Source organism: Eleutherodactylus coqui, chromosome 11 (genome assembly GCF_035609145.1).
Source record: "Eleutherodactylus coqui strain aEleCoq1 chromosome 11, aEleCoq1.hap1, whole genome shotgun sequence".
NCBI lineage: Eukaryota > Metazoa > Chordata > Amphibia > Anura > Eleutherodactylidae > Eleutherodactylus > Eleutherodactylus coqui.
Window position 1 is genome coordinate 42,966,836 of NC_089847.1, and position 26,401 is coordinate 42,993,236.

A 26,401-nucleotide genomic window follows, 5' to 3' on the forward strand; every position below is an offset into this window, starting at 1 on the left:
GTAATTAGAAAACTGTTGCAATCACCTTGGATGGGTGAAAAAGGGGTCTAGAACCGGCGGATTGGAGAAGAACAACTACAGGTAATATAATCCCCTCCCCTTCTTATCCCAGGACAGAATATGTTCGTGTATATGTCTGATTTGAAAAAGGAGTCGTCTCTGAAACGCGTTCTTTGGACAGCAATACATTTTGTGTGAAGAATTCATCGCTGCTAATCCTGTTTTACCACTTACCCACCGGGGACACACTTGGATTATGGATATTTGCTGACTATTCACCCTGGCTGCTATTGTTATTCTCCATTTGTTGCATATCCAGTGAGTTGCGCCAAAAGCCAATACGGTTGTTGTGCTTTGTTCACAACCTTCCAAGGTGAACAGGATATTCCATATTTTCCTAACCTTTCGTTACTACCTTAGGGAGCGCTCTGCGATTTTGTATGTTTCAGCTTTAGGACAGGAAGGTTGCTTTAATAGTGAATTGTTAGTACATATTACATTTGATAGCACCACATTTATACCTGCCCAGTAGCCAACATCACACTAATTACATGTGTGTTCCTTCTCATTACATTGACTACTTGCATTCTAATGTGCGGAAACTTATGACTACTAAACAGAATAAGAAATCATACAGTCGCTCTAATCTACGGTGGTTAGCAGCACAAGAATTCTCATGATATAGGTGGTCTCTGTGTAAAGTCTTATCAGCCCCTCAAAGATATAAGCTGCAGATTCTAGGTGAAGGGCTGTTAATCCCACCTAATGCTTTGGGTCCTCGGGCAGTTCCATGTTGCCCTAATGATTAGCCAACAGACCCTTAGGTTGGCCAACTCACTGGAATGCCAGCAGGAGGCACCATGCTGACTTGCATTCAGAGTCTGGAATCTAATCCTGACCTATGAGGCTAGTTCCACACGGGCGATCACGATTTTGCCGCGAGAAAATGGTGCGTGTTCTCCAGCTCCCATAGGAGTCTATGGAAAGCACGCACCACAGATAGGCCAGGTCCTATCTTTTCTCGAACCACGGACCTTAGATGCAATGCTTTGCAGTCGCATGTTCTATCTTTGATTGGTGCAAGTATTTGGCGCGTCTAAAATTCCTTTATGTGACCGGTTCTATAGGAAACCATTGATTCTTATGGAAGCGCTTTTTTCATGCGCCTCTAATGTGAGAAAGCAGCGCTCGTGTGAACAAGGCCTAAATCCGTGTGCCCATAAACATGACAAACTACAGCAGAACTCCAAGGCTCAGCGTTTGGCTTCAGATTAAACGGTAACGTTCGGCGCGAGACAACCCCGATGCAGGGGTTAAAAAAGAACACCGCACAGCGCTTACCTGAATCCCCGCGCTCCGGTGACTTCTTACTTACCGGCTGAAGATGGCCGCCGGCATCTTCTCCCTCGGTGGACCGCAGGGCTTCTGTGCGGTCCATTGCCGATTCCAGCCTCCTGATTGGCTGGAATCGGCACATGACAGGGCGGAGCTACACGGAGCCCCATTGAGAAAAGGAGAAGACCCGGACTGCGCAAGCGCGTCTAATTTGGCCATTAGACGGCGAAAATTAGACGGCAACCATGGAGACGAGGACGCCAGCAACGGAGCAGGTAAGTGAAAAACTTGTTATAACTTCTGTATGGCTCATAATTAATGCACAATGTACATTACAAAGTGCATTAATATGGCCATACAGAAGTGTATACCCCCACTTGCTTTCGCGGGACAACCCCTTTAAGGCTAGGGCTACATTGTAACTTTTTGTAGAGCTACTGATTGATTTTAGCTGTGGAATGACAGGTCACAAGACTGCACGCAGCTCAATGGATTCCTTTGGAGTTCAGCTGGAACTTGATAGTTAAAATTAATCTGAGGCACTACAAAAAGTCAGTATAATCTGGGCCTAAACCGGCTTTCACACGGCCGAGAAAACTGCTCAATATTTGTGCATTGCGAGACGCACAAATCTCGCACGAATATGAACCCCATTCTTTTGAATGGGGTCATGCATGTAAGCAATTATTTCCAACATTGCACCACGATGAGAGAAACAAATCGCCTCACATCCCATTTTTGGCCATGCCATCGCATCTCCCATTGTTTTTAACGGGGCCAACGGCAGCATCGCACAACATACGATGCGAGGTTTCCCTATTAAAAACAATTGGAGAAACTCTGCGATCCTCAGACGCGGCCGGAAGATTTGCATCACTTTGGGGATGTAGCAGGCAGTTTTGATATAATAATACCTTGCATTTGTGTGGAAATCGCATGTTGGCGAGCGCGATTCCGGGCCATGAGTCATGGCCCGATAGCATGCTCGTCTGTGTGAAGTTAGCCTAAAAGCTCTAAATGTGTATCAATTCACTGACTGAAGAGATCTTGAAAATCATGAGCAACTGACACAATGTAGATCAGAAAGTCGCATAAAACATTTTACAGCTCCATTTAAAACACTTCAACACATCTGAATTAATAGATTTATTAATTAAATGGGTTTTCTGGCACTAAACTTTAGATAACCAAGCCTAAGGATAGGTCATCAATAGTTGATCGGTGGGTGTCTGCCATTGGGGCAGATTGTTAAGGCAGCAGAAATGCAGTCCTAAGCTCCTGCTCATGACCTGAAGGTTGCAAATTCAATCCCTGCATGGTTCAGGTAGCTGGCTCAGGGTTGACTCAGCCTTCTGAGGCCTATAAAAATGAGTATCCAGCTTGGAGGGGGTAATAAATTACCTGAAAGCACTGCGGAATAAGTCTGCGCTACACAAACAAGATTTATTTATTTGGTATCTCTGCCGATCAGGTGATTGAAGTGACAGCGATGCCCAGGTCAGTGCCACTATCACTTCAGTGCACACCAAGCACAGTACCGTACATTGTACAGGTTTTGCCTTGTACTGCAGTTCAATTCTATTCACTTGAATAGGAGTGAGCTGCTCTAAAGCCATGTGACCGATGAACGTGACATCATAGGGCTTAGCCAAGAAATGTGACCTCTTCAATCAGCTGATCGTCAGGGATCCTGAGCGGTGGACCCCAAGATCAAGTATTGATAACCTAACCTGAGGGTAGGTCATCAATAGTTCAGCCCAGAAAAACCCAATTAATTAATCTGAAGGAATAGTCAAAGCACATCTGCCCGCTGCTGTTACATCCTATTCAAGAAGCAAGTAAGGAAGACTAGATTGGGTGGAAGCAGCTAAAACAGTAGAACCCTTTTAAATATCATTAATTTTGAAAATTGAAACGTGCACTTACTCTGGGGAGTGGAGATGTTTGTGCCACTTTCCTTTGGCCACTAGTATCATGTTGTGCTAAGTCTCTATGGTCAATCTGGATATGACTTTCCAGATCCTCTGCACTCTCAAACTTGACACTGCACTCCGGGCATCGTAGACTGGCACATAGCCGCTCACAGACCTCCTGTGAGGTTGGGTTGGAAGGTTGTCCATTGGTGGTTCTGTTTAAGCAGCTAGCACACAGTCCATAGGGCAAGCCATTTACATCTAACTTTACAAGTTCCTGCTTGTTTCTGAATTCTTTTAAGCACAGGGCACATTTATACATCTTCTGCATTGGTTGTCCATTAGGGGAGGAGGCAGCAGAGTTTCCTGACAGCTTTTGCATATGGAATGTTCCGTGAATTTTAAGTTCAAGGGTAGATGTGACAGTCTGCATGCAGACCACACAGCGAAAACCAGTTAGGGAATTTCTAAGGTCTGGATGCATCTGACAGTGTTCAATAAACTCTTCCTCGCTCTGAAGAGGCATTTTGCAGATCCTACAAGTCCCTGTGTCCAAACTTTTGCTGTGAGTAACTTTATGTTCGGTTAGTGTTAAAAGAGATGGGAAACGCTCCCCACAAATGGGGCACATGTAGTGTTTGGCAGGACCCCTGTGAGTCTGCATGTGTTCTCGCAGACCATTCTCAGAGAAGAACGTTCTTGAGCAGATATTGCACTTGTGAGTGCCCTTGATAAACTCTGCTTTCTTCCTAGAGCCATCGTCTTCACCCGGTCTTATGTTATGATCTCGTAAACGATGATTCTGGAGAAGGACTTCCATCGTGTAGGCTGCACCACAGATGTCACAGCCATACATTGGTTCAGAAGCATCAACATCATCTTCACTGGCTTCATGGCTGTTGGAAACCTCTGGGTTCTTCATCAACACGCTTGGGACTTCAGCAGTCTCAGACTTTTTACTTGTTGGCACCATCCCATTAGCAGTGCCATTTTGGCTGTTGGTGTCAAAAACACAATGCTTTTCGCGTAAGTGCTTTTCTAGGAGGATAATTGCATGGAAAGCCTTACTGCAGAACTTGCAATTGTACTTCTTACTGTGAGTCGTTATATGACATTGCAGTTCCACTTCTGTGCTAAAGGTTTCTCCACAGAAGATGCACTTGTGTGATTTTGCTGGGTTGCCCAAATGGCTATGCTTAACGTGAAGCTGAAGGTCTACTTCTTTTCTAAAGTCCCAGTTACACGCTGTACAGCGGTACATTTTCTTTTCATTGCTGTGTTTTACCGCCAGATGCACTTGGATGGAAACCTTAGAATCAAAGACCTCTTGGCAAAGTGTGCAATGATATAATACAAAAGTATGCATGTCCAATAAGTGCTTTTGCAGATCATCCACAGATGAGAACTGCTTGTCGCAGCTCTCGCACACATAATGTGTGGATGTGGTCATGTAGTGTACTGTGAGGTGCTGCAGGAGGGATTCTTGAGAGTCAAAGTCCTCTTTGCATTGCGGGCAGGATTGCTTTCTTAACAGCAACTCCAAGTGCGACTTCAAATGAGTCTGAAACGTGTCGAAATTGGAAAATTTTAGGTCACACTGGTTACAGGGATACTCTCCGTTGGACACAGAGTTTAGGCTTGGACACAACCGTTGCCTTTTAGGGGATGAAACTTCGACATCTGAAGAAACCGGACTCTGCTCCGATTTCGACTTCTTATTATTTGCGAGTGGAATATTCTTGTGGTTTTCTTTAATATGCTTTGTAAGTTTCAATATAGATCCAAAAATAGGGGAGTTGGTGCAATACGGGCACGAATACACTTCCATGAAGGACTGTGTTGGCTGTATAACAGGGGACTCCAGCTTCGAACTTCCTACGTTGCAGTGGGTTTGCTGAATATGCTCGGTCAGCGAGGACTCGGTAAGGAATCCCATAGAACACTGGTTACAGAAGAAGGCATTATTGCCCTCTTGAGGGTTAGCGTTAGGGCCACAATGAGAAATACGGATATGCTCCTGAAGGCTGTTAATGTCGGCAAACATCTCTGGACAATAGTTGCAATGGAAGGCGGTTATGTTGTTGAACTGCACCATAGGGTATGCGTGGTTTTTGTGAACTTTTCTTACGTGCTCATTAAGATTATATAGGGTAGGCATGGAATCCAAACAGATTTGACAGGTGTGACTTTGCTGAGGTTTGTCCACATGAATAGTTTTTAAGTGGATTTCCAAGACCGCCAAACTGTTGAAATCTCTCTTCGTGCAGTATGGACAACTGTAGGTAATTTTGGGCCAATGTTGACCGTCCTCTCTGTCCATGGATAAAGGTTTCTTATGCACTCTTAATGGCTTGAGCGTGGAGTCAGGAGTAGAACCCCGTTCGATGGATGCACTCGAGTCGGGTGTGGCGCTGCTCATGGATGCCACGCTGCCAAGGACTGGATCTGGACTAATGCTGTGATTGCTCGAGTCGGGCTGTCTGTGACTATCTAAGTGACAGTAGACTTCTTCGACAGAGGAGAACTGCTCTGGACACATGGGGCACTTGTGTTTTTTGTTGGCGTGGACTTGATCAATGTGGGTGAGCAGAGAAGTTTCATCCGCAAATACTTCAGGGCAATGAATACACTGCAGGTCAGCTTTCTCTGAGAGTTGAGGATGTCTTGTCATCACATGCTTCTCCAGTTCCTCAGTCTGGCTAAAAGTTTCCTCGCAATAGTCGCACATAAAGTCGTCTTTTTTCATGTCTTTGTCCGTCTTGGCTAAATGTTCCTTGTTTTTCTTATGAGCCTGCATGTGACTCTGCAGAGAGCTGGTGGAGGAAAATCCACGCTTGCACACGGTACACTTGAAAGGCTTGCTAGAGCTGTGAGTTTTCAGGTGGATTTTAAGGTGGTCGCTACGAGAGAATGCGGCCTCACATTCGTGGCAGTGATACTTTTTATCCCCGGTGTGGAGTTTAATGTGGCGATCCCTACTTCTCTTGTGCTTAAAGAGACGACTGCAGTAGGTGCATTTAAAGGGAAGCTTGTCGCTGTGGATCTGTTCGTGCCTCTTCAGGTAGCTCAAGCGACTGAAAGACTTGTCACAAAACTGGCAGGGATACGGCAACCCAGATCCCCCTTCCTCCTCTCCTATGCCGAGATCACACCCATCCCCTATCATCTGAGAGGGTGATGCAACGTCTTTGCTGGAGGGAGATGAAGCCACCCAGGAGAATTGTGGGTCGTCATCACCATCTGTAATGGGAAAGCAGAAAGGAGATTAAAAACAATTCCCAGTGCATCTGTGAAATAAGGCCACAGCTCTTTAGCAGAACCGAGGGCTTCTACCAAGCTACATCTTCTAACAGTTAAATGATTCCACAAAGACAAAGCGTAAAGGCAAAGAACATAATGAAAAAATATATAAAATAGAAAAAAAAAAAACTATTTTCACATTGTTAACCCTTAAGTTTACATTTGTATGAAATGTCAATTGTGATTTCTAAGGAAACACAAAAAATTGCACAAATTGCATCAAATTTTGATGAAGGACAGACTGCCATTTATGAGGGTTTCCCTTCTGTATGTGAAGCTGGATCCAGATATCCTGTGGATGTGATGGATTCTGACATACTATCCCCACTATATGCTGGTGCACCTCTAGGTTTGCTCTACCAGTGAGAGTAGCATGAACTATCTCTTAGGTGAGACCTGACATTTGGCAAATGGCAAAGAACTTGAAACGATGATACATTATTATACTTTGAGCCCAACAATCAGAGCTTTTGCGTTCGTCATAGGTTTAAGGGAATGACAAACCAGACTGTGGTTCCTGAGTAGGTGCAGGAGGTAGAATGCAATCCCAGCTATCTCTACTTTGAGTACTAGAAGGTAAGTATATAATAAGTAATTGAACCCCTGAGCAAGAATCAAAAGTAGCATTTATTTACACATATTAATACTTAATGGGGCTTCTTTGGCTCTAATGACATCAGATACTCTCTATTGCATACTTTCTACTTACGTCTGACACACTTCTTCTGCTGGTATTTCCCTCCATTCATCCTGCAAACATCTGATGAGTTCTCTCAAATAAAATGTTCATGTGTTCATATTTCACTCCAAAGTTATTCAATAGGGTTCAGGTCAGAACCGTGCAGGCAAGTGCAATTGTGGAACATCTATATCCTCAAACTGATGTATAACAACGTTGGGTTTGTGACAAGGCGTGTTATCTTGTTGAAAGTATTGCTAGCCACTCCCAAAGTATTGCTACATTATCAGCAGCACATTATTGTAAAGTACACCTTCGTGTTCATGGTTCTTGTCACTAAACCAGCAGACCAAGACCATGCCATGTAGAACATCCCCCGACCATAACAGAGCCTCCGCCATATTGAACTATTGGTACAACACACTCAGCTAAAGGGCATTCATTCCCCAATCCTCCTTCACACCCAGGTACGTTCATCTGATTTGAAGACAGAGTACAGCGATTCATCCCTCTATAGAACGTTCTTCTATTGCTCAACTGACCAATGAGGATACTCCTTCCACCACTGTAGACTGACCCATGCGTTTTCTTTGAGAGAACTCGCCAGATATTTGCAGGATGAATGGAGGGAAATACCAGCTGAAGTGTATAAGATGTTAGCAGAAAATATGCCATGGAGAGTATCTAATGTCATTAGAGCCAAAGGAGACCCCACTAAGTATTAACATTTGTAAAAAAAAGTGCTACTTTTGATTCTTGCTCAGGGATCCAATCACTTTTGGCAGGACAGTGTAACGATGCACAATATAGTGTAAGGCCCTTTTCACATCTGCATCCGATGCAGTGTTCATAATCTCCCATAGAGACAGCTGAAAATGGCAAAAGAACGGTCAATATTTAAACCACCGACTGCCATGTCTTCCCAATGTAAACCACAGTACTGTGTATTATAAAATCACTAAATGCATTATAATGTATCTAAGTCAGGGAATAACATTTTTTTAGTGATTTGTTAAACAATTGCATATCATAAAAGAAACCAGAAAACGTGATTTACATTACGGTATGACATTTTATGTCCATTTACAGTTTAAAATGTGTTTTTTAGCATTTCGAGATTTTTAAATGGAAGACAAATCTACATCGACATTTTATTTCAAGGCATTTTAAATGCTGTTTCAACTGCATGCAGAAGCTTTCAAAGACATCTAACCCCAAAGAGAGAGGCGAGAGTCCCCTGAGTGCGAACAAACAGGAAGGAGTCAGCTGCACTGAGAGATCCCGGGTGTCTGCTGGATGAGATACATGAAAAGGCAGAGCTGGGTTCTGTCAGGCCAGCTGGGTCCCACATACACACATGGACGGAGCATGAAGTGGGGGCTAATGGGGGGAAATGCAACTGTCTCTTCAACCTTAAAATCTGGATCAGTACCTTATATATCCCAGTCCTACAAGTGCTATCAATATAGTGCTAGACACAAATCAGCAAGTCAATGAAAGGAAGAAGTCAATGCTTCCAACGTCAATGTACATCTCGTGGACGGAGAATCATGACAGCTGCAATTCCCAGCTGCAGACCAATGAGAATTTGTTGCAGGTCAAAGAGGCTTAAAGGGGTGGTCTCGCGAAACCAAGTGGGGTTATACACTTCTGTATGGCCATATTAATGCACTTTGTAATGTACATTGTGCATTAAATATGAGCCATACAGAAGTTATTCCACTTACCTGCTCCGTTGCTAGCGTCCTCGTCTCCATGGTTCCGTCTAAATTCGCCGGCAGCTTGCTTTTTTAGACGCGCTTGCGCAGTCCGGTCTTCTCCATTCAGCACGAGCCGCTTCAGTGTGCTCCCCGCTACAGCTCTTCTGCGCATGCGCAGACGAGCTGTCACTGCTCGGGAGCGCGCTGAAGCGGCCATTCTGCACCATCCTCTGTTAGAGGAAGGTGCAGAAACTGGAGCTGCCCAGCGGAGAAGACCAGCCCAGCCCAGCAGCCCCGAGAAGCCTCCCAGGTAAGTGATGGGTCGGGGGGGGCTGCCGCTGCGCCGGGGGGGCTAGCGCTAGGCCGGGGGGGCTGTCGCTGCGCCGGGGGGGCTGTCGCTGCGCTGGGGGAGCTAGCGCTAGGCCGGGGGGGGCTGTCGCTAGGCCGGGGGGGCTGTCGCTAGGCCGGGGGGGCTGTCGCTGCGCCGGGGGGGCTGTCGCTGCGCCGGGGGGGCTGTCGCTGCGCCGGGGGAGCTAGCGCTAGGCCGGGGGGGGCTGTCGCTAGGCCGGGGGAGCTAGCGCTAGGCCGGGGGGGGCTGTCGCTGCGCCGGGGGAGCTAGCGCTAGGCCGGGGGGGCTGTCGCTGCGATGGGGGGGGCTGTCGCTGCGCCGGGGGAGCTAGCGCTGGGGAGCCGGGGGCTAGCGCCGGTTACCTGCTGTCTGGTCGGCGGCTGCGGGGCGTCTGGTCGGCGGCTGCGATGCGTCCGGTTGCCATGGAGACACAGCTGGCGGCGTCTCGGGAGCGCGCACGTCGGGCTGCAGCGAGCGACGGGGAAAGAGCCGGCGGCCATCTTGAGGAAACTTTTATAACTTGCTGAAACGCTGGAACGGTAAGTACGAACCAGCTAGAAATGTCATTTACAGGGGGGCTTAGTAATGTGTGCTTAATGGGGGGGACTGGGCAAAAAAAAAAATTAACTGCTTCCTCGAGACATCTCCTTTAAAGGAATCAGAAAACGACCTATTGTGCGAATCAAGCTTGTACGTTTACAAAAAAAATAAGACGTTTTTAAATATTTTTATTTTCGATGTCATAATAATTCTACAGTCCTGCAGTTTTCACATGGACCACAAAGCCTAACAATAGTATGACACTTGGAAAACTTTTCAGTAGTCATCTCATTATCATCACAGGCCAGGATTACAATGAAAGGCAAAGCACCTATACATACCACAGGATCTACCATTCACACTAGATGATGATCATGGCTCACCTCCTCCCCCTCTCTGCACAGCTCACAGAACATGCCTAGAACAATCTCCCATAGACGTCAATGGGTTCCTTCCTGCCCATTGTCTAAATAATCTACAGTCTCTGCTGTAAAGTATCGCTAAGGCCCCCTGTCCACGGCCGAGGCGGAATATCACCAGCGATATTCCGCAGCAGAGGATGACGGGGGGGGGGGGGGGGGGAGCTGACAGGTCTCAGCAGTGAGCCTATCTAACAGATCGCTATGATTCTCCGCTTCCCCGCTCGTGGACGTCGGTGCTGCACTTTCCATAGCAGCGCTTCACACAGTGTGATTATCACCCGCGGACAGGCTGCCTAAATGCTGTTAAAAGAGGCTCAGGCAAGATGGCTGCCCATTAATTAGTAAAAAAATATAAGCAATACGATCCCTTTAAGACAAAATTTTGAGATTATACTTTTTATAATTAGTGATTTATTTATTTTTTTATTTTCCATGTCACTATCTAGATTTAGAAAAAATCCTATTACCCTGCAGTTTTCTATCTGGTCACTAAGGCTAATGATAGTTGTAGACTTTCTGTTCTACACAGTAGCCTCATAAACTATAGAATCAATAGACTTCAAGGGACACTTGACTTCTATGGAGAGAGTTGTGGGCATGCTCTGAACTGTGCAGAGGTTATTGTGCAGGGAAGCTGAGGAGGTGAGCTGTGGCCATCACCTATTGGTGGATCCTATGTTATCTTTATACGGGGTTTACCTTTCGCTGTAATCCTGCCTGTGATAATGAGATGACAATAGAAAGTGTCAGACTATCCTTAGACTTAGTGGTCAGTGTGAAAACTACAAGATAATGAGATGTCATTGTAAATATACCCAGGGACATTGAAAATGAACACAAAAATAACCAAAAATGTGAAAAAAAGGATTTCTGGATTTAAACAATAGGTCATTTTCTGACACCACAATCCCCTTAAAGAGATTGTATGAAATGATAAAACCTTGGCTGCCTTCTTCTAGAAACAGCGCCATTGTTTTCTATAGGCGGTAGAAGGTACTAAAGTTCATCCCCAAATGAAACAAAGCTGCAAATCAAACACAGCCGACGGATGACAAAAGTGGAGTCATTTCGCCATTTTTTTTTATACCGCGTCCATAAACCCGAAATAGTTCTAATACATTTCGCCCTAGGTCAGGCGAAACTGTGAAAGGAGACAGTAACTTTTTTCCCCCCCTCCCGCTGTCCAGGAATAGGAATCACAGTTCCGTTGACGGCTTATAGCGGCAGGGAAAGAAAAGTTTTATGTCAGCCTCAGGAATACTCTATAAATGGTTCCAGGGTTGGATCACTGTTTTTCTTGACTCCCTTTGGAAAACAGGCAGCGAGATCCTATACGCTGCTTCTTTTTCACTGGCTGGGTAGCGCAAACAGCTGCAGCCTAATTACATGTAAACTGTACCAAAACATTCCTTTTATCACAGGCTGTAAATCTGTTAGCATCTGGCTTGCCTTTGTTTCTTGCACAAGATACAAGCTTGTTTCTACATTTTTCTCACCTGTAGCGGTGATTAAAATTCATTATAAATGAAAGGATCGCGCACTAAAGCAAGTTCCTCTGTGTACCGTTCTAGAGTCAAATTAGAAACAGCTGCTTGCTAATTCATGCAGTGATGTTTGGCCGTGCTCTGTGAATCGATAATAATTCTGCCAATTTCCCGGGAAATTTTAGGGTGATCCGTATATTTAGTTATGTGATTCACTTCCACAAAGGGACAGCAAGAGACCAACAGAGGGGCACTACCAACCGCTTCCTGCATTTCACATTTTCCGAACGCAAGTGAGTCTTACGAAATGAAATACTGTACTTGACGAAGCTAGACGAGTCTCTGGCCATGCTCATCCGATTCCAAAAGGTGGGGGGTCTGACTGTATGAGGAAGCAATGGGGCTTATTTACTAATAGTTCGTGACAATCTTATGATGCGCCAGATTGATCATAGTAGCTCTGCTGGACTTTATAGAGGTGTGGTCATAGACAGGATGAGGTGCTGCCGGGGAGACCAGTGGTCAAATTAGCGTATGAAACTGTGATGAAGAGGGAGTAAAAAAAAAAAAACTAAGGATCTGGCGCAACCCAATTTTTATATTAGATGAAGAATTATAAAATCAATGGTATGTGAAGAACCAATGATGTTCAGCATCCTGATTCCTGGCTTTCAGGCACCAGGATAAAGCATCATTGGCTCTTCACATACTATTGACTTTATAATTATTCATCCAATAAAAAAATTAAAAAATTAAAAAAATCGCCAATGGGTTCCCTTACAGTCTTAGTTTTTTTTGTTTCTTCTCCCTCTTCATCAATAGCTGATCAGTTGGGATTCACGGCCTAGGACTGTTTTAATATATCGAGTTGCCTTAATGTCGTAAGCAAACAGCTCTGTAAATTGTGCAGTGGCCAAGTGTAGTACTGCAGGCTGAGTCCCATTCACTTCACAGTCTGCAATAGCATGCCGGGCCGCTGTGCAATGTACAGGGTGGTCTGCTTCCGGCAACAAGACAGCACTGTACATTATAACATCAGCCCCGGCGATCAGACCCCCGCTGATCAGCTGTTGATGACCTATGCCAGGGATAGGGCATTAATCTTAGAAGTGGGACAACCTCTTTAGGGTTAAATCTCCCTATACAAACCTCACTATCATAGAAAATGGAAAGATCAGGCTCTTGCTGCTCCATAGTGAGATTCTGAGGACAAGCAGGAATCTCAGCAAATTCTAGAAATCTGCTTTCTAAGTGACCCTCTGGACCTGGAGAAACAAAGATGGCCACACCAGCTTCAGCCTACATGAGCAGTGCTGACCAGTCAGAGCAGCATGCAGTCTTACACTACCGATGCATACTATACACAGTGTGCATCAGGTAGTCAGAAAAGTGGTTCGGCCATCTTTGTTTCTCCAGGCCTGGTGGGTCACTTTAAGCTAGTTGGCCTAGTTTGTTGCAAGGGTTTCCTCAAGGTACATATTATTACCCAAAAAACATACTGATATTTTGAAAGCCTTGCAAATTAGGTTATGTTGCGGTTCTATAAGCAACAGCAAATACTATACAAATTTAGGATGCAAGTCGTATTCATCTGAGGAAAACCGTTTTACCCCAAAACACGTTATGTTTGGACTTTTAATCATGTTTTAGTAATGATAAAAAGTTTATTATGCGGAATTTGATCCAGTATTACTGTATAGAGATTTTTCTTCAAATATGCTTTACTACTGGGGCCACTAAGGGGATCACTATTACTACTGGGGCCACTATGGGGATCACTTACTACTGGGGCCACTATGGTGATCACTTACTACTGGGGGCCACTATGGGGATCACTTACTACTGGGGCCACTATGGGGATCACTTACTACTGGGGCCACTATGGGGATCACTTACTACTGGGGCCAATAAGGGGATCACTTACTACTGGGGCCAATAAGGGGATCACTTACTACTGGGGCCAATAAGGGGATCACTTACTACTGGGGCCACTATGGGGATCACTTACTACTGGGGCTACTAAGGGGATCACTATTACTACTGGGGCCACTATGGGGATCACTATTACTACTGGGGCCACTAACTGGGGCATTATTAACATTAAAGCCACTAACAGGGCTACTCACTATCATTGTGTAGGGGCCACTGAAGGGCACTATTATGGGATAGAGAAAGCATGGCCTGTCATAAGAATTTGCTGAGCCGCACTACGTGTGTCGATACAGTTGTCCCTTTTTTTGTTCAAAAGTTGGGAGGTATGATTAGAAGATCATATAGGCCTACTGAATCGAGCAAGTTCGGCCTATATACATGCAATGTGAACAGTCACCATTAAGGGCCTGCTACATGGGTAAATGATTAGACGAGAATGTTGCTAGGAAACGCTCATTTGTCCGGTGATTGCATCTTTGATGCAGCACAAAAAAATCGTACATCACAGCTGCACATTTCCCTATGTGAATGATAAAATTCTATAGTGACAAATGCTTGTATGAGCGACCTTCCCTTCCCTGATGGAGTCTCAATCGGTCTTTGTAAAGGCCCAGTAGAAAATCACCAATCTCGTTGACCAGCATGCGTCTCCAGGAGAAAACCGGATAATGTAACATGACTAAGGCTTCTTTTAGATGAGCGGATTCTCGTTGGCACGAGTGACATCACCGCCAGCTCGTTCACTCTCATGCAGCCTGTTACATCGTTGACTTGTTCCATGAGATTCATTGAGTATTGTTCAGTCTTTCACATTAGCTAATGTGAAAGACTGAAAGAGCGCTGTATAAACGGAATGAGAAGCGAACGTTGCGAGCCAACGATGATTTTTATGCCCGCGTAAAATGAACAACGAGCGAGAAGTGAATGATTCTTGTTCATCGTCAGCTCACGTTTAGACTGAACAATATTCATTTATTTTGACAATTTTGTTCAAACGATAGTCGATCTGTCTAAAAGCACCCTACCCTTTGCAGCCAAGTACACAGACAAGTTTGGCTTACGTGATTTGTTGGTGGGAAAGCTGATAGAGATAGGATACGCCAGAAATAATAGGGACAGACATGCAGTACCTTTTTGTAACTGGGTTACAGGAAGGTTAGTCCTATGGAAGCCAATATGGCTGTAAAAATATAAGCATCTTTGGTAAAACCCACCAATCAGTAATGGCTCCAAAATGCTCAATCTTAGAAAAAGTGAGACTGTATAATGTTACTACTAGAGATGAGCGAGCGTACTCGGAAAAGCACTACTCGCTCGAGTAATTTGCTTTATCCGAGTATCGCTGTGCTCGTCCCTGAAGATTCGGGTGCCGACACGGAGCGGGGAGCTGCAGGGGAGAGCGGGGAGGAACGGAGGGGAGATCTTTCTCTCCCTCTCTCCCGCCCGCTCTCCCCTGCTCCCCGCTGCGACTCACCTGTCAGCCGCAGCGGCACCCGAATCTTCAGGGACGAGCACAGCGATACTCGGATAAAGCAAATTACTCGAGCGAGTAGTGCTTTTCCGAGTACGCTCGCTCATCCCTAGTTACTACACAAAAACACATGGAAAAATTTGCTCTTCTGGAATCTGTGAAAGTGCTCTTCTGCTCTTCTCACATCTCAGATGATGCTCTTGAATACACAGTGTAACACTTTTTGTTGGAGGATGACTACATAGAATAACTCCCACATTCAAAGACCTGGCATGTGAGTTTAACATGGACAACTCTTGGATGTTAATAGGAACTGTGTAAACCCCTTATTTTTCTTGTGTTGGAGCTGCAGAAGAATTGATCACTTGCTGATTGGGTCTCTCAATCAGGAAACGGAATAATGTTGCAACGCCTGCCCCGGCCCACATAACAGCGCCATCAGTGCATGCACCTTGTCATTCGGCACTGGGCGCCAATGAGTGCCTCATTCCTGTTCATGCAAAAGGCCCAATGTGTTGCCTATTGGATATCCCTCATTGGTTTTAATGCATAATGTGCCCTTCTCCAAATCCCTGCTTAAGCATCTCCTGTTGTATATGGACTGATTGGCCTATAGGGAGGTGTCTCCCCTAGCTGACCATAATGGAACTGTATTCTTTCGTGGCCCGCCTCTACATGGGCGCTGGTTATTATCCTGAGATGTTTGGTGAGGCAGCAGCCGCCTGTTAGCATAGCTAATCATTCTATGTGGGGCTTATTCACTTTAGCTTATACTGTGTTATTACATTGATCTCACCTTCTGCATTAAACACTATCCCAATCCTCCAGCAAGGGTCCGACTAGGTTTCTGATGTGGGACTGCCCCTATCAGGGCACTCACCCTGCTTCTAGGCAGGGGTATGGCACACCAAAATTGGTTAGGGATAGCGTTTGCATTCTCGTGTTCATGCTACCATTACTTACTTATATGTTGTCAAACACTTATCCAAAACTCACTGTCAGGGCTCGTTCACATGAGCGCTGTGGGCACGCATGAGAGCGCTGTGCGCACAGAACGCGCTTCTACAGGAACCAATGGGTTCCTATAGAAGCGTTAACATGAAAGAATGTTAGGTGTGCTAAATTCGCTAAAGATAGGACACTGCGAGGTCGCATCTAAGCTCCGTGCTGTGCGCAAAGATAGGACCTGTCTTATCTTTGCTGTGTGCTTTCCATAGGCTCCTATGGGAGCTGGATAACACACACCAAACACCTCAGATCGTGTGAACAGGCTAATTCAAGTAACTTGGATTAACCCGATCTTTTGTGCAGTATAGCCGCGCTCTTTGCACGCGGCTATACTGCATGCCCACAGCGCTAGTCTGAATGAGCCCTCATTGATATTTCCCCTTTAAGAGCAAGTAATGATTGCATCTTGAAAAAGAACAAGAGATTTTCTTCACGCCAAAAGAATATAAGAATCTCGGACAGGAAAAGAATGAAAAAAGCAACATTTAAAAAATATGTACAATAATGGTTTAAACGCCTTCTAGCGATATTTTTTTTTTCCACCTTAGCATTCTATATTATTCAGAAATTGCCCCAAATACCTTCTTACTGATAGCTGGCCTCATCAAGCCGCCCCAGCTGGCACCCTGGAGGCAAACGTGACCTGTTCACCTACGATGACCTATGTTGGTGCACACTGGGACCTGTTCTATATTAGCAGGTCGAGGGCTCCCTGTGGATTCCATGCCTTACTGTGACACACAATTAGTCTCGGCTCCTGAGCCGTCTGCCTTTGTCAACTCTTTGTTCATTAAAACAGGAACCTGCCAACCCCTTTTAAATTGAATTGAAATACAGGATTAAAAGGTGCTGCCCCTTTTGTATAATCAAACAGTGTCTTACTTTTGCACAAATTGTCTCTCTCTTCCCGTCCTGATCGTACACTTTATTGTCAATTTGCTCACTAATGTTCTGCTCAAGTTCAGTAACTCACTAAATCTCTACAGGGACCATTAGGGAGAGACACCCTTCTTCACATACACAGAGCTATAATCAATAGAGGTTTCGAAACCAGATACAACATTGCTACGAAAATGTTAACAGCTTGTGTAGGATGTATATGCTCCATATCCGTATAGGCATAAACCTCCAAGCCAACACGTATCACCAGGATCAACCAACAAAAAGAATGTGTGCCAGACGAGATGTCCCCAGAATAACAAGTACAAGCCAAAATACCCAAGCAGCCAATTCAATGCTAGACTATAAAGAACTGAAAGAAAGTCCAAAACAGGTCCAAAGGGCTTTCAGATCCTGAGAGGTAAAACAGAGAGCAACCATTTGCGTGCACCATTGTATACTAAAGACAACATGAGTCATAGCCTTCACCCTAGCCCTGCGTGGCTGTCATTCCAACCCTAGATACTTATAATAGACCTGTCCTCAGGGGTTCCCTTTGTTTCTCAGATCAAAAGGAGAAGTTTCCTGCGTGGCCCAGTGCCACTTTGTCTGGGATAACAGACATCCTTGCTGGCCCCAGGATTACTCTCCGGGACAGATCAATAGAAGCAGAGCTTAGCACCCACTGCAAAAACCTGTTTATCACGAGGAAATCATCAAGAACGTACAAGGTTATAAATAGTTCCACAAATAAAAAATACATGTTTTGTTCAGGAGATGAGAAATAGAAGGCCAGGAGGAAATAATTTAAGCTGGGTTCACACATTGACATTTTGTTTCTCATCAGATTAATGTTCCGATAGTGTTTAAACAACAAAAAAAAGTCCACATAATGGACTATACGCTCTCCAGTGGTGACCATTGTGTTGACCAACTGCACACAGACTATTGCTAGTTGCTACAAATACACTCGTTGACAAAAAAAATTAAAAAATGCACCCAGATAGAAATGTCGGATTGCTACAAACCTCGTCATGCAGTTATGTATCAGGTAGATATGTATATCATTTCAATTGTGGGCCAGTTAGACACTGGGACTTGCCATCTGAGTATGTAAAAGTGCTTCCCTCGTTGCCCTGTAAAAAGGCTTGCAGAGGCTACCTTTGGATAGTGCACCTCCTGTTGAGAAACCGTTGACTGCTAGATGTCTCTACGACACACTCGAAGACATTTTGCCCAGTTAACAGACTTTGAGAGGAGGTGCATTTTTGTAATGAAAGAAGCAGGATGGTCATTTCCATCAACTGCCCATCTAGGCCTGTTAGGAGGTGTTGGGAACAGTGGTTATGTGAGGGCACACGTGGCAAACAGGCGACGGATGTCCCACACAGACCACCAGTAGTGAGGATCATTGATCCGCTGACATGGACGAGCAACTCCAACAGTTTTGTTGCCCACCATCCCATTACAGGTGGGACCTTCATTACAGAACCCCGTCACTGCCCGGACCATTTCCAGATGCTTAGCATTAGGATATTTGGTGTCACGGCACCCATTATATGTCCTGCCATTACACCCCAACACCATCACCTTTGTTTGCAGTGGTGTCGAGAACAAGAAACCTGGCCTGCTACGGACTGGAACTGTATCATCTTTAGTGATGAGTCCAGGTCCTTTTTGGGAGTCGTGTTCAAATATGAGGCGTTGTGTTGAGAGCTTCAATCCTGCCTTTGCTGTAGAGCCCAAATACCTTGCCCCAACTATTGGTGTAATGATCTGGGGAGCTATCACATACGATGGTCTGGTAACCTATTAATGATACAAGGGACAGTAACAGTTCAGCGATGTGTGCCTTTCATGGTAGGGCTTCCAAGAGCCATTTCCAGCAGGATAATGCTTGTCCACACACAGCAAGAGTTCCCCAGAAATACCTCCGCCAGGTTGCCACACTTTCTTGGCTTGTCCGACCATCAGATTTAATCGCCAGTCGAACATTTATGGGACCTGCTGGGATGTCAGCTTCAACAGCCTGCGAGTGTGCGAGATCTAGAGGCCCAGTTTCAACATCTGCAGGCAAATGTGTGAAAGGATACCATATGTAACCTGTATGCCTCCATGCATCGCCGTATCTCATCATATATCCGGACTAGAGGCAGCCCAACAGGGTACTAGAGCCTCCATTGAATTGTACAATTTTCCCCAATAAAATGAATCCTTTTGCTCTAATATTGTAATCACTTACATATATCATCATTACATTCGCACATGGAAAGTTTTACTCGATTCCAACAACTCCTTAGTGCATAATTTTTTGTCAATCAGTGTACATCTCGCATAGTCGGCATCCCCGCTTGCACAGCTGGGACCCAATTCTTTCCTCCTTTTCACCAGCTAGTAGGCCATAGTGCAACCATACCAGGTACACCATATAAACCAGCTTTCATATGAAGCCTAGTCCAATATCACAAAAACAGAAAACGAGTTAGGCTCACGTTGTGTAGCATTTCTATCCAAGTGGTTAATAGAGATAGATATACTATATGCTGTCAATTCCACTTCATGTGCCACTTAATGTTTATAGAAATTCTCCAGAAGCTGGGGTGCAATAAAAGCTTTGGCAGACAGCACATGGTCTGCAGGCTGCCAGCTGGATTGCCTGTATATATAAATATAGATATTTTTGTAATTGTCTTATATCCAAATCATCCAATGCTTATATACATATATGATTGTCTTCTTTGTCAATTACTGTACAGAGATCTGCCAACTCTCATTGTGTGGGCACATACAAGGATGAAACTTTCCACTTATGGAACTTTTAGCGAGTTTCTAATATATCTTGTCCTACGGTATATTTATACTCTGATGGGCTACAGATTTTTTTTTACCCAGGAAGTTCTGTAATTAGCAAAAAAGAAAAAAGAAATGTTCATCATCCCTGAAACATCCCAGTAAAGGATGACTCATTGCTGCTCTCTGCTAAAAAGAGGGAGGCTTCTCATATCCTGATGCTAAGGCCAACACAGAGGACAGCTCTGGCCACATACTCAGGAAGAATGCCTTTATCTTCCTTTGACTCACTGTGGAAAAATGAATTTTCTGTAAAAAAGTGGAGTTGCGTAACTTACTCCTTACGCTGGGTTCACACAGGGCGAATTTGCCGCGGAAATTCCGTGCGGAATGTCGCCGCAGCAAATTCACCTGCGGCCGCTAATCCTGGGATTAGTCAGCCATGTGGATGAGAATTGTAAAATATCTCATCCACGCGGGATGGACAATCCGTCGCGGCAAAGCTGGCACTGCGGATTCCCTGGACTCAGTATTTTAAATTTTTTCTTTTTCCCATTGCGGCCCCGCTCCTCTCTATGAGAGAGCCGGCCGCAATGGAAAAGCATGCGACGAAGCCACTCCAAAATCCATGGCTAAGTGCCTCGGGTTTTGGAGCTGCGCTTATCACGCGGAAATCTCACGGTTTTTTTGCTGTGGCAAAAAACGCAAGATTTCGGCCAGGAATAGGTCCCATGTGATCCCAGCCTTAGGGCTCATTCACACATAATAACATAGTATGTTGGGCTGAAGGGAGACAATGTCCATCTAGTTCAGCCTGACACACAGACGTATTCTGTATCCGTACATTTTGACATGCATTTTTCCCGTGCGTATTTTATGCGTGTGGGGAAAAAAATTGCAGCATGCCCTATTCTGGTCTGTCTTATGGACCAAAATCGCCCATTCAAGTCTATGAGGGCTCTTAAAAAAAATAAAAAAAAAAAAAAAAAAGAAAGCAACGAATACACATTACATGCATATTCACTGAAGCCAGGAAGCAACGTTTTTCTGGTGTCTTACAAACATATACAGTACATTCAGTGAAAATGGTGGACTTTTCATACACTGAAACTGTATACGCCCGTATGAATGGACCTTTATACTGCATACTAGTGATCAGCAAACTTTTGAAAACTTTGAGTTGGCTGGTTCGCCGAAATTTTGCTAAATATCTGATTGAGTCCGAATTAGTTTGAACCAAACCAAAAGTTCACCAAAACTTTATGCATTAGAACTTTATGATATGTAATTTTGTGCATTACAGCACAGCATGCAGGTGCTGCAAATATATTGCAAGTATTCAGCGTGCCATGTCAATGTACAGGCAAGATCAGGCAGCTAAGACTGCACAGAAATGTTTACCACGCAGTCCCCCCAATCATATAGATATATGATATGTAGCAAAGTGTGTTAGCAGTGCAACATGGCAGCTCACCAAGTTAACCCATGCAGTAGTTGTGAGTGTTCTACTATGAAACAGGTATGCCATCTGGAGAGCTACATGTGTTTATATAAATGTATCCATCTCAGTGTACATTGGTATATAACATGTGATAGAACAGTCTACTGTGGCAAAAGGCAGAATCTGCTGTTACAAAGAAACATGATAAGATTTTGGAATGTTGCAACTAAAAACTAGATACAATCCACTTTTGCTGTGTTGCATCTATTACTAGAAACACACAATATCCTCATTTTATGAATATTTTTTTTTCACCACACTACAATGTTCTGAAATGTAACTAAGAAACTGCAAATATAAGAAGCCAGGCAGGAAAAAAATTAACAACTATAGGCGAAAAAAAGAAAAGTAACTTAGCGTCTCACCCATCCCTGTGGGGACAGAAATCCAGACATTGCCCCTCTACTGACCTTGATGCTTACAAGAAATTCCCCACCCTTCTCTCCTCTTGGGGATAACACCAAATCTCCTGGCTGGAGCAGAATCTAGGATTGCCTCAGTTAAACTTTCAAGAACTGCCAAGGATGGAGGAATTACGAGCAGTTACACGAAGAGTGTTTGGTCCCTCCTTAGCTCAAAAGAGAACCGGGCATCCCCAGAGGAGGAGGGGGTGCTGTCTGCTTACAGATATTTTCGAAGACGCTCACAGGGAGGAGGACTCGATTTGCAGCTTTAGCTGACATGCATGATATTCTACAAGGTCATAACCACCCACAGAAGATGCAAAACTAGGAGAGTTAAACAGCACCTATATTAACACATACTTTAAGGAACCCGTGGCTTAGATTTAAGGTTGGAAACATCTTATTTCACACCCGCCACAATAGCAGATTAGCTGCTATTTCTAATAGAGTTTAGGGGCTCATTCACACGAGCGTATATATATGCCACGTATTACGTGTGTATTTTTTGAGCATGTAATATGCTGCGAATAGAACCCATTGATTTCAATGAGATCGTTCACATGCGCATATGGCCTATCTTTGTGCGTATTTGCACACGTAATAAACTGTTGATAGGCAGGAAAGTGCAGAGCTACCGCGTTCTTCGGCCCATGAATACGCTGCATGTGAATAAGCCAGTACACATGGATCTAAGTGTGTACTGAATAACCGCATTGATATTAATGGGATCCATTGCGGTTCTTGTCATAATATTGTTGCAAGCTGCATTAATAATCAAAATCTCATCCTCATAATGCGGAAAACATCCGTGGAGAATCCATGGCAGGACTGACCTGTAAAGTGGATTTTTAATCGGCAGCAAGTCTGCAGCACAACCCGAGACAAATCAACATGTCACCCCATTAAGCTTTCACCGATTTGTTGTAATTCTGCAACAAAATCTGCAACAAAATTTGCCACAGAATTTCCGTATGGTTACACCCTAACACAAACACCAATGGAGAAGCTGAATTTTACGAACAGAGTGTAAATGTAGTATATTTATCTATAATCACATTAAAAAAAGGTGTTCTGCAACTTTTACTATTGATGACAATTATCAGGAGAGCTCTTCACCAGTTGATTGGCATAGGGCTGCCACTTGGGGTCCCCACTAATTAGCTGATGGCTTGGCCCACTGTTAGTGCTGTCCATTTTGGAGTGGCCTGGTTTGGTACTGCAAGCACACCTCATATTGAATTCAATGGAAGCTATGCTTGCAGTGCCAAACCGGGCCCCTGCAATGTTGGCAATGTTTTTCTGCTACCAGCACTGTCCGTACTGACCAACTGATGGGGATCGCAGTTCTCTGCCGATCAGCTACTAATGGCATATTCTGAGGATAAGTCATCAATAGTAAAAGTACAAGACAGCCCCTTTAAGTCTATATTCATATATGCGCTGCACACTCTGTTCAGAGCCCCTAGCACAGATCCAACATAAAATCCCACACAAAATAGCACAATATGCAGTGCCATGTTGCTCAGAAAAATGCGAACGGTATGAAGGAAACCAGATGGACCCCAATAATAGTCGATGGGATCCAATCAGGACTGTTCAATTCAGTCATAAGATGGATCCATTTCAGCAGAGAATCTGCTCTCCTGCTCCCGTAATGAAATAGGAAAACAGAAACACTGAAAGGAAACATAGTGCTGGTATAAACCCAATCATCGTCAGAAAAAAAGCAAAAAACAAAAAAAAATTAGTAATGAGTAGAGATGAGCGAGCACCAAAATGCTCGGGTGCTCGTTACTCGGGACGAAATTTTCGCAATGCTTGAGGGTTCGTTTCGAGTAACGAACCCCATTGAAGTCAATGGGCGACCCGAGCATTTTTGTATATCGCCGATGCTCGCTAAGGTTTTCGTTTGTGAAAATCTGGGCAATTCTACAAAGTGATGGGAACGACGCAGCAACGGATAGGGCAGGCGAGGGGCTACGTGTTGGGCTGCATCTCAAGTTCCCAGGTCCCACTATTAAGCCACAATAGCGGCAAGAGTGCCCCCCCCCCCCGCACTGTCAGCATAAAGATCGTTCTCCTCTGCCATAGCTGTAACAGCTGTGGCAGAGAAGAACGATGTTTGCCCATTGAATTCAATGGAGCCGGCAATACAGCAGGTTCCACTGAAAGCAATGGGCTGCCGGCGATCGCGGGATGAATTGTCGGGAAGGGATTAAATATATAACCCCTTCCCTGCAATTCATCCAGAAATGTGTTACAATAAAAATATATACCGGCGTATAAGGCGACGGGGCGTATAAGACGACCCCCCAACTGTCACCTTATACGCCGGCAATACAGTGGAGCAAAGAATAAAAATCATTACTTACTTCTTCTGACGTTCTGCGGCGCTCCTGCAGGCTGTTGCTCCCTCCTGGTCCACGGCAGAGTATTGCTTTCTGGAGGCAGGGCTTGAAATCCCCGCCTCCAGAAACACAGCCATTCAATGACATCATTGTCATTGGCTGTGATTGGCTGAAGGCTCGTGTGTTTCTGGAGGCGGGGATTTAAAGCCCTTCGTAGAGAAATCAATGCTCTGCCGGGAACCAGGAGGGAGCAACAGCCTGCAGGAGCACCGCAGAACACCAGGAGGGAGTGACAGCCTGCAGGAGCGCCGCAGAACGTCAGAAGTGAGTAATGATTTTTATTCTTTGCTCCACTGTATTGCCGGCGTATAAGGTGACAGTTGGGGGGTCGCCTTATACGCCGGTATATATTTTTATTGTAACACATTTCTGGATGAATTGCAGGGAAGGGGTTATATACTTAACCCCTTCCCGACAATTCATCCTGCGATCGCCGGCAGCCCATTGCTTTCAGTGGAACCTGCTGTATTGCCGGCTCCATTGAATTCAATGGGCAAACATCGTTCTTCTCTGCCACAGCTGTTACAGCTGTGGCAGAGAAGAAGGATTTGTCTTCTATATGTTCTCAATGGGGTCGGCGCTGCTGCCGCCGGCCCCATTGAGCGCATATAGAGAAGATTTATGGCCTTAAGAAGGACCGTTGGGGTTCTTGAAACCTAAAATACTCCTAACACTCTCCCTATAGCAGCTCCAACACGATAGCACTTTCCCTGAACTAATGTCAGAATGCATCTGTGGCGAGCCGCGGGCGGGCAGATTTCAATACTCGGGTGACACCTAATCTCGCCAGCCACTCACTGCAGGGGGGTGGTATAGGGCTTGAACGTTGCAGGGGGAAGTTGTAATGCCTTCCCTGTCTTTCTATTGGCCAGAAAAGCGCGCAAATTTCTCAGGGAAGAAAGTGAAAGTAACTCGAACATCACGTGGTGCTCGTTACGAGTAACGAGCATCTCGAACATCCTAATACTCAAACGAGTATCAAGCTCGGACGAGTATGCTCGCTCATCTCTAGTAATGAGCTAAATTATCATAATTAGAAATCTCTATCATTTTTGAAGATCAAGAAGACAAAGATTATGACCGCTGCCAACAAGGAAGCCCACAAAAGGTCATCAATGAAGAAATTGAAGTGGTTAATAGTTTTGTATTCCTTAGGTCCCTCATCAATTGTAGGTGAGATAAAGCGCCGATTAGCAGTGGGGTGTAGGACCATGGTGAGCATGGACTCAATATGGAAGGGCAAGGATATCTCAGCCAAAAGGTTAATCACAGCCATCGTATTCCCGATTGCAACATACGGCTGGGAGTCGTGGACATTGAGGATAGCAGATGCATTTGAGCCGTGATGTTGGAGAAACTTTCTGTGAATCCCCTGGACAGCAAGGGTCACCAACAAAGCTGGACTGTATCACCCCAGAGGTGTCCCTGGAAGCCAAGATCATCAGAGACTGACTTACTTTGGACACTTGATGAGGGTGAGTTCCCTGGAAAAAGAGATGCTACTTGGAATGGTCAGTGGTAAAAGGCAATGGGGAAGACAAAAGCCATGTTAGTTGGACACCATCAAGGAGGACATGAGAATGGACATCAGGCAATAGAAAGCAGCCGTAGAGAATAGACAAGCCTGGAGAGGACCAGCCTAAAGAGTATCCAAGAGTCGCATAGAATAGGAAATTGGAAACCATTTTTGTGTCTACACCTTTCATGCAGGCCTATGTGTTTCCATGGTAACAAACAGCATACTCGCTGCTGTTGCTAACCTACCAAAAGTAAAAATTGGGAGAGAGGCGGAAAAAAGTCTGATTGTAGCATCAGACGACAGTCTGTCTGTTACCATGTAACAACATATGTCTGCATAGGTGCTGCATACACAAAGTGATATTGCTGCAGAGCTGAAGGGAATCAATCGGTACTCCTTGTTGCCTTATGAATCTGCCGCCGCACTACAGTGCGCTGTTTATGGAAGCTTATATGAGGAGACGAACAACGGAAATATTAATGCAGATGTGTAGGAGCCCTAGGAAGTTAGCATTTATGTAGTTCACTTATATTTCGTATTGCGGTTACGTGTCCAAAAATAATATTGAAATCTCACAACCGATTTCTAAACGTATTTGCATTTCTGGCCCGTTGTAGTACAAAAGCACAAATTTACCTTCTTTTGCTTCAAGATAATCCTAGGAGATAACTTAAACTACAGCATTGTTGCAGAAATGTAAAACGTAACCGCAGGCTTGGCTACCTGCCAGGTTCTATTGTAACGAATCGGAATTTATGTATTCACCA

At 44.8% G+C, this 26,401-nt stretch overlaps 1 protein-coding gene across 1 annotated transcript in view; it reads right to left on the bottom strand.

Annotated features, from left to right (window-relative positions):
- The window catches only part of ZNF423 (zinc finger protein 423), a 264,463-nt gene that overhangs the window by 129,692 nt on the left and 108,370 nt on the right, over nucleotides 1-26,401 (bottom strand). The window contains exon 4 of the mRNA XM_066583927.1: nucleotides 3,262-6,488. Within this exon, the coding sequence (XP_066440024.1) occupies nucleotides 3,262-6,488 (3,227 nt within the window). The remainder of the gene's footprint in view (nucleotides 1-3,261; nucleotides 6,489-26,401) is intronic.